The sequence below is a fragment of the Taudactylus pleione genome, unplaced genomic scaffold (assembly GCF_031769625.1).
Source record: "Taudactylus pleione unplaced genomic scaffold, aTauple2 ptg000513l, whole genome shotgun sequence".
Lineage (NCBI taxonomy): Eukaryota > Metazoa > Chordata > Amphibia > Anura > Myobatrachidae > Taudactylus > Taudactylus pleione.
The window spans coordinates 986,985-1,001,648 of NW_028284915.1; the positions used below are offsets into that span (position 1 = coordinate 986,985).

Below are 14,664 nucleotides of genomic sequence, written 5' to 3' on the forward strand. Positions count from 1 at the left end.
AGCCTGACTCGGATCGGCCTCGGATCGAGGGGGCTCAGGGGTTTTCGGATTTCAGAAATCCGAACCCGCTCACCCCTAATCTGAACAGAGGGCTCCTCCAGGATCATTCTCCTCTATGCATGTCATTCCCATAACTGCTACATGTGCTACTTTAGTGTTACTTCCCATTTTGTCAATTGGAAGCTGTAGTGACAAATGTAAACTTGATTTTTGATTCAAATGATGATCACCCTGAAAAATATTTGTTTCCCAGAAACAGAATTACTGTAAAACAAAAAACAAGCACAACATTCCAAAACAGTTATTAAACTATATATTTTTAAAAATATTTTTCTTTAAGGTTGCAAAATTGCTGGAAAGTCTCAAAACATATGAACCATATGGGGAGGAAAACTGTCACAAATACTTCCCTCTAATTGTTGAAAAGCTGGAAAAAATCAACAAGTTACCTGCGCTGTTTTTTCTGTAAGTAAATGGAATTTAATGAAAGTCTACTACAGTATATCTAAAAATGCAAGTCTTCAAATTTAAACCAGGATGGTAAAATATACTGTTCAGTGTTAGCTTCTTGCTGTTTTGATAATGTAAAGTATGAACTCACTATTACACACAAGCATCACAACAAGCATCTGACCCACAGTACAAGCATCTCACCCACCTCCTACACCTTGAGGACAGGGGACCTCATTCAGACCTGCTCGCGAGCGCTGTGCGCTCGCAAGCGGCCCGATGGTTTGCGAACACGCATGTGCATGCTTTGTTCTGCACGTGTGCAAACTACTCTGTGCGATCGCATCCCGCTCGCTCACCCAGCAAAGACAGCCCAGTGAAATGAGTGACAGGAGAGGCCATTTGTGGGTGGTAACAGGGGCAGGACACTAATAATGCGGGTGTGCAGGTGCAAACACAGGCGTGTCTCTGTGTTTCAATGCCGTTTTTAAGGCGTGTATAATGAACAGGCAGCGTCATAGTACACGTCACATGCCTGTTTTTTACACTGAAGTCCTCGCAGTGCTTGCGGCAGGCAAAGGCAACCACAAGCGCTGCGATTGCTACAGATGGTGCTCGATGTACCAATGTTTTAATACACTTCCTGGAGATGACGTGCTCTAGTGGGCATCTCAACATACGCTTATGGGTGTCTGCATACACAGAGCGATCGCTCGCACAGCCAAAGTGGGTGTGCTTATGCCTTGGCGAGCGATCGTTTCCCATGTCATCACTTTGACAAATTTGCATACACTGGACGCGAGCGATTGCATCTAGCGAGCGGGTCTGAATGAGGTCCAGTGTCCTAAAAATTAATTATATATTTCAATAGCTGAGAGATTATTCTTTTGATGTTGTGATTTCACCGGTTCTGCTACTGAGAATCTTTAAACACTGTACTATTTAGCTGCCACAGTATATATAGTCAATTGTGTCCAGAATGTAGGAATAGTAGCCATTAGTACAAAAGGTAGTGTATTTCCATTTTCAGTGAGCAAGATATCTTCAAACAAATGCTTCCTTACTCCAGTCTATATGCATGCTATTTATTTCACTGCAGATGAAAAAAAAATCAGTGATTAGCTAATAATAGTAGTTATTGTTAGCTCAATGCCTACATTCCTATTCTGAACAAAACAGTAAGACAGTGTCCAACAAGTAGGTACCACATCATTCATACTATTACCTTAAAATTGCTTATCTTAGTATAGAATGTTTGCAGTACTAAACTCAATGACACACAAAATGAATAACTCTTTTTTATTCCACCTTTTGTGACATAAGATGGGGAAATGATCTGCTATGTATGTATAGTATGCGTTCAGCAGTAAAACTACTGTAGTGTTATTCATACATACAGTGCAAAGACTTTTACTTGTAGAAAATGAGTACACCCCCATATAAGGTAAAATAAAGATGATATATATATATATATATATATATATATATATATATACAGATTGATTCTCCCAAATCCAAAATGCTTGGGACCAGGGGTATTTTGGATAACGGAATATTCCATATTTTGGAATATTTGCATTTAATAATGAAATGTCTTGGGAATAGGATCCAAATATAAACACAGAATGGATGTATGTGTTATATACACCTTATACTGCCTGCAGGTAATTTGATACAATATTTTCAAAAATTTTGTGGCTCAAACAGAGGGACCTGTGGTGGTGGATTCCAGCGGGGATGAATTAATACTCTGTGAGGATGTACACAACACTGAAGAGGGTGAGGAATCGGTGGATGAGGAGGATGAGGACGACATCTTGCCTCCGTAGAGCTAGTTTTGTGCAGGGACAGATTAATTGCCAACTTGTTTTGTGGGGGCCCAAACAAACCAATCATTTCAGCCACAGTCATGTGGCAGACCCTGGCGCTGAAATGATTGGTTTGTTAAAGTGTGCATGTCCTGTTTATACAACATAAGGGTGGGTCGGAGGGCCCAAGGACAATTCCATCTTGCACCTCTTTTTTTTCTCTGCATTATGTACTCTTTGGGGCCTAGTTTTTGAAACTGCCATCCTGTCTGCCACTGCAGTGTCACTCCTAGATGGGCCACGTGTTTGTGCCACCCACTTGTGTCGCTTAGCATAGTCATCCAGCTACCTTGGTGCAACCTTTTGGCCTAAAAACAATATTGTGAGGTGTGAGGTGTTCAGAATAGACTGGAAATTAGTGGAAATTAATGTTTTTGAGGTTAATAATAGCATAGGAGCAGAAAAACCCACAAATTCTGTGATTTTAGCTGTTTTTATGCTTTTAAAAAAAAAAATACAGATCCAAAACACAAAACCCAGAACCCAAAACACGGAAGGGTGGTTTTGGCAAAACCAATCCAGATCCAAAACCAATCCAGATTTAAAACACGAAGAAAGATCCAGATCCAAAACCAAAACACGAAACACGAAAAGTGGCCTGCACACCCCTAATTATTTATTCATGTGAACTTATATACAGTACCCTAAAAAGTTAACATATTAAGTGCTAGGTCCTCACTACACTCTATGGTTCACAAGAGTACAACAGATGGAGGAAAGAGAAATTTAAATCTCACTCATTTGGTTAAGCTCATTTACCAATAATATATTATCCTTCACATTTTTTTTCTACAGCCTAATGTTGATTTCTTTTAATTATAGTGTAATTTAGAAAATAAATCTTTCTAATATAATAACCTTTTTATTACAGACCTACCTTATATAACAGAACAGTAAAATGAGGCATAGCTTTTAACTGACTAAACTCCACTCTAGTACCAAAGCAGGCTGTTGTAAGAATCACAGGCAGCATGTTGAAGAGTTGTTGCCAAAGTGTCATTTGACTTCATAAATGGCCATCATAGTGCTGAACGTGGTTTAAGATTACCTGCATTGCATCCAAGCTCCCCAACCAGGGTTCCTTTTCCTGGGTTCGGTATGATTTACTGCTGGCCACATGGCTGGCGGTTGAAATCCCGGCAGCGGCAGCCCGACAGAGGAGGAAATAGCGATCGTCCTAAAGGTAAGTATAAACTAACCTGATTCTACCCCCTAACCCTAATCCTCCTTTAGGGTGCCTAACCCTAACCCTCCCTCCCCCTGTGCCTAACCCTAATCTCCTCCCTAAGTGCCTAAACCTAACCCCCCCTTCCCCACCGCCTAAACCTAAGTCCCCCGGGGGTTGCCTAACCCTAACCTCCCCCGGGGGTGCCTAACTCTAACCCCCCCCTTCCCCTAGCCTGACCCTAACCTCCCGGGGGGGTGCCTAACCCTAAGTTCCCCCCGGGAGCCCTAAACCTAACCCCCCCCCACGGCTGTCCGCGCCCGGTGCCGGCATCCCTTCGATCGATATACCAGGCGCCGGTCTCCCGGCATCAGTAAAATGACAGGCATCTAGATTTAGATGCCTGCCATTTAATCCTAGCCGGGATTAAGCAATCGGGAAGCCGGCGGTCGGCATTGCGTCCGCCGGCTTCCCGAACGTATACCCTTTCCCTCTTTCTGTTGCTAACACTGGGCCTGATTCAGCAAAGATGTACGCAATCGGCCAATTGTTGTGAACTGCGCATGCGTACATCTGGTTGCTATGGGCAACACCTCCACTTCTAAATACCTGCACTTTAGTAAATATACCCCTTAATTTCTCAACAACTAATTCTATTTATTTAGCACATTCAGACTTTCATAAATAAATTCTGTATTCAAAAATGATGTCCAAGTTATTTCTATAATATATTTCTGTATAGCATGTTTCATAATCACCTGTATTTTGCATTGATTGTGAGCAGAGAAAAAGTAACATATTTAAAAGATCTGATATTTCTCTGTATTCACAGTTATTTTCCTATCTTTTCATTTAGTAGACTAACATTATGTGATATATTATTAAACAATATCTGTGAGAAACCCACACATATATTTAGTATCCCAGGGTGTTAACATGAAGGAACCGCATTAGATATCTCCTACATTGGCACCGGCCCTTCCATTTCTAACCACAAAGCAGGTTTCTATAAAGGCTGCTATGCTGTCTTATATACCAAGCTCAGGAATGCATAGTATTTCAGAGCTTGGCATCAGTGGCTAATGCCATCTGCAGATGGCATTAGCCTATAGTAGTCTATGGGCTTTATTCCACAGATTTTTTCGGAGAGTGATGCTCTAGATCCCTATGTTGACCCCCAGTTATGCAGTGAGCCATCTCTCTGCTTCCAGCTCTTTGTCAGAATGGGCTTTTATCAGAGCGTTTTGGTAAACTCTCGAGAAAATGTTCTTCACATTATTAATTTAGGTGTAAATTTTTTTAGCACATCTGCATTAAAAATGTGGATTGTGATAAATATACACCTATAACATTTATTAATTGCTGTGTATATAATAGAAATACTGCTTTTGAAAAACAATATTTTTTTCATTATTCTCAATTTAGATTTAATTATTGAACACCCAGTTTGTATCCAAATATTACTTATAATTTGTTGATCTGAGCTGCGGGATATATACCCATCCTTACTTGCATATATTGTTTTGGTTTTTTAAAGGACAAGTTTAATACTACAACTATCCCACATCCCAGCCACTTTCTAGGGTTTCATGATGACGCTATTCTCAGTGAATGGAATCATCATAGCCCCCACTGAGGGATTACAGTATTGCTTTGTGGCTCAAAGTAATGCAAATTGTCCCACCCTTGCACTGGCCACCAACATAGGCACATACAGTATGCATTATTGTACTGCTATTTATAACATTAAAGAGATTACCAAAATTATTAATATGATTTTATCTTCAAAATCTAATCTATTTTAGATTTGATGTAAAAGAAGTGGAAAAATTGGCAAAAGTGCTGGGAATGCATTTGTTTGAAAAGTGGAGAAATAAAGCAACTGACAAAATATCTGGAAATGATGAGAAACAGATCCAGAAACTTCATGAAAAAGCAGACAAATTAGGAAAAAGTCTTAGGTAAGTATTGTATAATAAAGGATTCCATGTAATGTATTTACTATGCACATACATTTTAAAATGAGCTTGCCATCTACACAGAATAGGCACAGCCCTTTTGTGAACTAGAATAATATTCAGCCTGTAAGTTTATTAGGAGCTAGTGACATCACTGAGAAACAAAGTGATGTCACAATTACAGTATATATCCATATATATATATATATATATATATATATATAAATATATATATATATATATATATATATATGTATATATATATTAGGGGTGAGCGGGTCCGGATTTCTGAAATCCGAACCCCCCCGAGCCCCCCCGATCCGAGTCCGATCCGAGTCAGGCTCGACTTTTCCCGCCTGACTCGGATCTGACATCGAGGCAAAACGTCATCATCCCGCCTTCCGAGTCTCGCGGGTTTTGGATCCTATATAAGGTACCCGCGTCGGCGCCATTTTCTCACTCGGCTGTGGACAGTGAAGAGGGAGGGTGGGAGTTAGTGCTGTGTAGTGTAGTGTAGTGTAGTGCTGCTGTTGTCCACTACTTCAAAGTCCATAGGGGCTGGCTGTGTTGTGCTGTGCTGCTGTTGTTAATAGGGGCTGTGTCCACTACTTCAAAGTCCATAGGGGCTGGCTGGACTGTGTTGTGCAGTCAGTTCTCCATAGGGGCTGTGTCCACTCCAAAGTCCTGTGCAGTGTCCCAGTCCTAAAGGGGTGCTGTAGTGTTGTCCAGGGGGTGCTCTGTCCATCAGGGGTGCTCCCCCCAAGTGCTAAAAAAATAATATATTTTCTGTGTTTGTGAATTGTGTGCGCAGTAGCCGCACGTGCATCAACTAAGTAGTGCCAAGCGTGCGCCTGTGTCATAAGTAAAGGGCCGGCTGGCTTGACCGTTAAGGGTGCTGTAACCCCCGAAAGTACACTCCAGTCCAAACCAAAAAAAAATTATTTTCTGTGTTTGTGAATTGTGTGCGCAGTAGCCGCACGTGCATCAACAAAGTAGTGCCAAGCGTGCGCCTGTGTCATAAGTAAAGGGCCGGCTGGCTTGACCGTTAAGGGTGCTGTAACCCCCGAAAGTACACTCCAGTCCAAACCAAAAAAAAAATTATTTTCTGTGTTTGTGAATTGTGTGCGCAGTAGCCGCACGTGCATCAACAAAGTAGTGCCAAGCGTGCGCCTGTGTCATAAGTAAAGGGCCGGCTGGCTTGACCGTTAAGGGTGCTGTAACCCCCGAAAGTACACTCCAGTCCAAACCTAAAAAAAAATTATTTTCTGTGTTTGTGAATTGTGTGCGCAGTAGCCGCACGTGCATCAACAAAGTAGTGCCAAGCGTGCGCCTGTGTCATAAGTAAAGGGCCGGCTGGCTTGACCGTTAAAGGGTGCTGTAACCCCCGAAAGTACACTCCAGTCCAAACCAAAAAAAAATTATTTTCTGTGTTTGTGAATTGTGTGCGCAGTAGCCGCACGTGCATCAACAAAGTAGTGCCAAGCGTGCGCCTGTGTCATAAGTAAAGGGCCGGCTGGCTTGACCGTTAAGGGTGCTGTAACCCCCGAAAGTACACTCCAGTCCAAACCTAAAAAAAAATTATTTTCTGTGTTTGTGAATTGTGTGCGCAGTAGCCGCACGTGCATCAACAAAGTAGTGCCAAGAGTGCCCCTGTGTCATAAGTAAAGGGCCGGCTGGCTTGACCGTTAAAGGGTGCTGTAACCCCCGAAAGTACACTCCAGTCCAAACCAAAAAAAAAATATTTTCTGTGTTTGTGAATTGTGTGCGCAGTAGCCGCACGTGCATCAACAAAGTAGTGCCAAGCGTGCGCCTGTGTCATAAGTAAAGGGCCGGCTGGCTTGACCGTTAAAGGGTGCTGTAACCCCTGAAAGTACACTCCAGTCCAAACCAAAAAAAAATTATTTTCTGTGTTTGTGAATTGTGTGCGCAGTAGCCGCACGTGCATCAACAAAGTAGTGTCAAGCGTTCGCCTGTGTCATAAGTAAAGGGCCGGCTGGCTTGACCGTTAAGGGTGCTGTAACCCCCGAAAGTACACTCCAGTCCAAACCAAAAAAAAAATTATTTTCTGTGTTTGTGAATTGTGTGCGCAGTAGCCGCACGTGCATCAACAAAGTAGTGCCAAGCGTGCGCCTGTGTCATAAGTAAAGGGCCGGCTGGCTTGACCGTTAAGGGTGCTGTAACCCCCGAAAGTACACTCCAGTCCAAACCTAAAAAAAAATTATTTTCTGTGTTTGTGAATTGTGTGCGCAGTAGCCGCACGTGCATCAACAAAGTAGTGCCAAGCGTGCGCCTGTGTCATAAGTAAAGGGCCGGCTGGCTTGACCGTTAAAGGGTGCTGTAACCCCCGAAAGTACACTCCAGTCCAAACCAAAAAAAAATTATTTTCTGTGTTTGTGAATTGTGTGCGCAGTAGCCGCACGTGCATCAACAAAGTAGTGCCAAGCGTGCGCCTGTGTCATAAGTAAAGGGCCGGCTGGCTTGACCGTTAAGGGTGCTGTAACCCCCGAAAGTACACTCCAGTCCAAACCAAAAAAAAATTATTTTCTGTGTTTGTGAATTGTGTGCGCAGTAGCCGCACGTGCATCAACAAAGTAGTGCCAAGAGTGCGCCTGTGTCATAAGTAAAGGGCCGGCTGGCTTGACCGTTAAAGGGTGCTGTAACCCCCGAAAGTACACTCCAGTCCAAACCAAAAAAAAATTATTTTCTGGGTTTGTGAATTGTGTGCGCAGTAGCCGCACGTGCATCAACAAAGTAGTGCCAAGCGTGCGCCTGTGTCATAAGTAAAGGGCCGGCTGGCTTGACCGTTAAAGGGTGCTGTAACCCCTGAAAGTACACTCCAGTCCAAACCAAAAAAAAATTATTTTCTGTGTTTGTGAATTGTGTGCGCAGTAGCCGCACGTGCATCAACAAAGTAGTGTCAAGCGTGCGCCTGTGTCATAAGTAAAGGGCCGGCTGGCTTGACCGTTAAGGGTGCTGTAACCCCCGAAAGTACACTCCAGTCCAAACCAAAAAAAAAATTATTTTCTGTGTTTGTGAATTGTGTGCGCAGTAGCCGCACGTGCATCAACAAAGTAGTGCCAAGCGTGCGCCTGTGTCATAAGTAAAGGGCCGGCTGGCTTGACCGTTAAAGGGTGCTGTAACCCCCGAAAGTACACTCCAGTCCAAACCAAAAAAAAATTATTTTCTGTGTTTGTGAATTGTGTGCGCAGTAGCCGCACGTGCATCAACAAAGTAGTGCCAAGCGTGCGCCTGTGTCATAAGTAAAGGGCCGGCTGGCTTGACCGTTAAGGGTGCTGTAACCCCCGAAAGTACACTCCAGTCCAAACCTAAAAAAAAATTATTTTCTGTGTTTGTGAATTGTGTGCGCAGTAGCCGCACGTGCATCAACAAAGTAGTGCCAAGAGTGCGCCTGTGTCATAAGTAAAGGGCCGGCTGGCTTGACCGTTAAAGGGTGCTGTAACCCCCGAAAGTACACTCCAGTCCAAACCAAAAAAAAATTATTTTCTGGGTTTGTGAATTGTGTGCGCAGTAGCCGCACGTGCATCAACAAAGTAGTGCCAAGCGTGCGCCTGTGTCATAAGTAAAGGGCCGGCTGGCTTGACCGTTAAAGGGTGCTGTAACCCCTGAAAGTACACTCCAGTCCAAACCAAAAAAAAATTATTTTCTGTGTTTGTGAATTGTGTGCGCAGTAGCCGCACGTGCATCAACAAAGTAGTGTCAAGCGTGCGCCTGTGTCATAAGTAAAGGGCCGGCTGGCTTGACCGTTAAGGGTGCTGTAACCCCCGAAAGTACACTCCAGTCCAAACCAAAAAAAAAATTATTTTCTGTGTTTGTGAATTGTGTGCGCAGTAGCCGCACGTGCATCAACAAAGTAGTGCCAAGCGTGCGCCTGTGTCATAAGTAAAGGGCCGGCTGGCTTGACCGTTAAGGGTGCTGTAACCCCCGAAAGTACACTCCAGTCCAAACCAAAAAAAAAATTATTTTCTGTGTTTGTGAATTGTGTGCGCAGTAGCCGCACGTGCATCAACAAAGTAGTGCCAAGCGTGCGCCTGTGTCATAAGTAAAGGGCCGGCTGGCTTGACCGTTAAGGGTGCTGTAACCCCCGAAAGTACACTCCAGTCCAAACCTAAAAAAAAATTATTTTCTGTGTTTGTGAATTGTGTGCGCAGTAGCCGCACGTGCATCAACAAAGTAGTGCCAAGCGTGCGCCTGTGTCATAAGTAAAGGGCCGGCTGGCTTGACCGTTAAAGGGTGCTGTAACCCCCGAAAGTACACTCCAGTCCAAACCAAAAAAAAATTATTTTCTGTGTTTGTGAATTGTGTGCGCAGTAGCCGCACGTGCATCAACAAAGTAGTGCCAAGCGTGCGCCTGTGTCATAAGTAAAGGGCCGGCTGGCTTGACCGTTAAGGGTGCTGTAACCCCCGAAAGTACACTCCAGTCCAAACCAAAAAAAAATTATTTTCTGTGTTTGTGAATTGTGTGCGCAGTAGCCGCACGTGCATCAACAAAGTAGTGCCAAGCGTGCGCCTGTGTCATAAGTAAAGGGCCGGCTGGCTTGACCGTTAAAGGGTGCTGTAACCCCCAAAGTACACTCCAGTCCAAACCAAAAAAAAATTATTTTCTGTGTTTGTGAATTGTGTGCGCAGTAGCCGCACGTGCATCAACAAAGTAGTGCCAAGAGTGCGCCTGTGTCATAAGTAAAGGGCCGGCTGGCTTGACCGTTAAAGGGTGCTGTAACCCACAAAGTACACTCCAGTCCGAACCAAAAAAAAATTTATTTTCTGTGTTTAGCCGCACGTATATATCAAATCGATATAACATAAATGGAGGACCAAACTTTCTCCGATAAAAATAAAATAGAGAAAGATCAAGAACCACTTCCTCCTAGTGCTGAAGCTGCTGCCACTAGTCATGACATAGACGATAACATGCCATCAACGTCGTCTGCCAAGGCCGATGCCCAATGTCATAGTAGAGGGCACATACAATCCCAAATGGCAAAGTTCAGGAAAATGACCTTGAAAAAGACATTTAAATCAGCTGAAGAGAAACGTAAACTTGCCAATATGCCATTTACGACACGGAGTGGCAAGGAACGGCTAAGGTCGATCCCTAGTATGTTCATGACTAGTGGTTCAGCTTCACATGACGATGGAAGCACTCCTCCCACTAAAAAAATCAAAAGAGTTAAGCTGGCAAAAGCACAGCGAAGAACTGTGCTTTCTAAGAAGATATCACAAATCCCCAAAGAGAGTCCAAGTGTGGTGGTGGTTGCGATGCCTGACCTTCCCAGCACTGGACGGGAAGAGGTGGCTCTTTCCACCATTTGCACGCCCCCTGCAAGTGCTGAAAGGAGCACCCACAGTCCACTTGCTGATATGCAAATTGAAGATGTCACTGTTGAAGTACAACAGGATGAGGATACTGGTGTAGCTGGCGCTGAGGAGGAAGTTGGCGAGGAGGATTCTGATGGTGATGTGGTTTGTTTAAATCAGGCTCCGGGGGAGACAGTTGTTGTCCGTGGGATGAAAAAGCCCATCACGGTCATGCCTGGGCAGAAGACCAAACATTCCACCTCTTTGGTCTGGCAATATTTCTATCCAAATCCGGACAACAACTGTCTTGCCATATGTACCATATGTAAAGGTGAAATAAGTAGGGGTAGGGACGTCAACCACCTAGGAACATCCTCCCTTATACGGCACCTGCAGCGCGTTCATAAAAAGTTACTGTCAAGTTCAGAAACTTTGGCTCAGACCGTAAGCAGTCCAGGGACACCTAAATCCCGTTGTCCTGTTGTATCCAAGCGCCTGCAAACCACACCGTCAACTCCCTCCTCGTCAATTTCCTCCTTAGTCAGGATCGGAAGTAGTCCTGCAGGCCATATCACTGGCATGACTGACTCTCCTATCCGGGATTCCTCCGGAGGATCCTGCATTGCTACGCCTACTGCTGCCGCTGCTGCTGTTGCTGCTGCTGCTGGGAGTCGTTCATCATCCCAGAGAGGAAGTAGGAACACCACTACTTTTACTAAACAATTGACCCTCCAACAGTCCTTAGCGAGGAGGATGAAGTACGACAGCAGTCATCCTGAAGCAAAACGTATAACTGAGGCCTTGACTGCTATGTTGGTGTTAGACGTGCGTCCGGTATCCGCCATTAGTGCAGTGGGATTTAGACAATTGATGGAGGTAGTGTGTCCCCGGTTCCAAATCCCGTCTAGATTCCACTTCACTAGGCAGGCGATACCGAGACTGTACAGAAACGTCAGAAAAAGTGTCCTCAGTGTCCTGAAAAATGCCGTTGTACACAATGTCCACTTAACCACGGACATGTGGACAAGTGGAACAGGGCAGACTAAGGACTATATGACTGTGACAGCCCACTGGGTAGATGTATCACCTTACGCAGCAACAGCAGCAGCGTCACCAGTAGCAGCATCTCAGAAACGCCAGCTCGTTACAAGGCAGGCTACGCTGTGTATCACCGGTTTCAGTAAGAGGCACACCGCCGACAACCTCTTAGAGAAACTGAGGGAAATCATCGCCCAGTGGCTTACCCCACTTAGACTCTCCTGGGGATTTGTGATATCTGACAACGCCACCAATATTGTGCGGGCATTACATCTGGGCAAATTCCAGCACGTCCCATGTTTTGCTCACACAATAAACTTGGTGGTGCAGAATTTTCTGAAAAGCGACAGGGGCGTGCAGGAGACGCTTTGGGTGGCCCGAAAAATTTCTGGCCACTGTCGCCATTCAGCGACTGCGTGCCGAAGACTGGAGCGCCAGCAAACACTCTTGAACCTGCCCCGCCATCACCTGAAGCAAGAGGTTGTGACGCGGTGGAACTCAACCCTCTATATGCTTCAGAGGATGGAGGAGCAGCAAAAGGCCATACAAGCCTATACATCCACCTATGACATAGGCAAAGGAGGGGGTATGCACCTGACTCAAGCGCAGTGGAGAATGATTTCCGTGTTGTGCAAGGTTCTTCAGCCCTTCGAACTTGCCACACGTGAAGTCAGTTCAGACACTGCCAGCTTGAGTCAGGTCATTCCCCTCATCAGGCTTTTGCAGAAGCAGCTGGAGAAAGTGAAGGAGGAGCTAAGACGGAGCGATTCCGCTCGGCATGTGGGACTTGTGGATGAAGCCCTTCATTCGCTTTGCCAGGATTCCAGGGTGGTCAATCTGTTGAAATCAGACCACTACATTTTGGCCACCGTGCTCGATCCTAGGTTTAAAGCCTATGTGGTGTCTCTCTTTCCGGCCGACACAAGCCTGCAGAGGTGCAAAGACCTGCTGGTGAACACACTGTCAGCTGAAGCGGAACGTGACACGTCAACGGCTCCTTCTTCATTTTCTCCCGCAACTGGGGCTGCCAGGAAAAAACTTAGGTATCCTAAGCAACCCGCTGGCGGTGATGCAGGGCAGGCAGGACCAAGTTTGGACATCTGGTCCGGACTGAAGGACCTGGCAACAATTTCTGACATGTCTACTGTCACTGCATATGATACTGTCACCATTGACAGAATGGTGGAGGATTACATCGGTGACAGCATCCAAGTAGGCATGTCAGACAGTCCATACCTGTACTGGCAGGAAAAAGAGGCAATTTGGAGGCCCCTGTACAAACTGGCTCTATTTTACCTGAGTTGCCCCCCCTCCAGTGTGTACTCCGAAAGAGTGTTTAGTGCAGCCGGGAACCTTGTCAGCGAAAGGCGTAGGAGGTTGCTTCCACAGAATGTGGAGAAGATGATGTTCATCAAAATGAATTATCAGCTCTTCCAGGGAGACCAGCCTCCAGAAGGTACAGAGGGACCTGTGGTGGTGGATTCAAGTGGGGACGAGTTAATACTTTGTGAGGATGAGGATGTACACACTGAAGAGGGTGAGGAATCGGTGGATGAGGAGGATGAGGATGACATCTTGCCTCCGTAGAGCCAGTTTGTGCAGGGACACATTAATTGCCAGCTTGTTTTGTGGGGGCCCAAACGAACCAATCATTTCAGCCACAGTTGTGTGGCAGACCCTGGCGCTGAAATGATTGATTTGTTAAAGTGTGCATGTCCTGTTTATACAACATAAGGGTGGGTGGGAGGGCCCAAGGACAATTCCATCTTGCACCTCTTTTTTTCTTTGCATTATGTACAGTTTGGGGCCTAGTTTTTCTAACTGCCATCCTGCCTGCCACTGCAGTGTCACTCCTAGATGGGTCACGTGTTTGTGCCGCCCACTCGTGTCGCTTAGCATAGTCATCCAGCTACCTCGGTGCAACCTTTTGGACATAAAAACACTATTGTGAGGTGTGAGGTGTTCAGAATAGACTGGAAATGAGTGGAAATTAAGGTTATTGAGGTTAATAATAGCATAGGAGCAGAAAAACCTACAAATTCTGTGATTTTAGCTGTTTTTATGCTTTTTTTCAAAAAAATACAGATCCAAAACACAAAACCCAGAACCCAAAACACGGAAAGGTGGTTTTGGCAAAACCAATCCAGATCCAAAACACGAAGAAAGATCCAGATCCAAAACCAAAACACAAAACACGAAAAGTGGCCGGTGCACACCCCTAATATATATATATATATATATATATATAGATAGATAGATAGATAGATAGATATATACATGACCATCATCTTCCAGGCAGCTGCAGGTACTGCGGCTGCCACTGCATGTGTAAGGGCGATCGGCTGATCGCCTATACACAATTGCCAATGGACAGATATGTCTGCAGATATATCTGTCCATTGGCTGCGCAGAACAGCCAATGCGATATGTCTGTGAACGACGTTGTTCACAGACATATCACTGGTACACACCGGCTGATGGGCAGCAGATATATTGGCCGATCAATATTTCTGTCAGTGTGTTCCCAGCTTTACTGTTTGGGTAACTGACCCCAGTATTATCACCATGATAAAGATACAGGATTTGCGTTCAATGGAAAATAAAGCTGTTGCTTTGTTACAGAAGAAAGGGATTTTGTTGACTTAAAGTTTATAAATGGCCATTCTGCAATCATATTTTGGCATCAAGTTCTTTGAAAATATAAAGTGAAGAACTGTCGGGCTTAAATCAATTTGTGGATAGGTAATTGGTTTGAAGGAAGTCACATTCCTTCCATAACTGCTGTAATTTAAATTTACTATTGTGTGAGAAATCTAATAAGTCATGTCAGAGACAACTCAATTTAGCCATAAGTTAGTCATTGACTGGA

General features: G+C 44.7%; 1 protein-coding gene across 1 annotated transcript in view; it reads left to right on the top strand.

The window, feature by feature from the left end:
- The window catches only part of LOC148501567 (putative ATP-dependent RNA helicase DDX60), a 600,786-nt gene that overhangs the window by 344,743 nt on the left and 241,379 nt on the right, over window positions 1-14,664 (top strand). Inside the window, exons 25-26 of the mRNA XM_088450267.1 lie at window positions 341-465; window positions 5,289-5,444. Of these exons, the coding sequence (XP_088306393.1) occupies window positions 341-465; window positions 5,289-5,444 (281 nt within the window). The remainder of the gene's footprint in view (window positions 1-340; window positions 466-5,288; window positions 5,445-14,664) is intronic.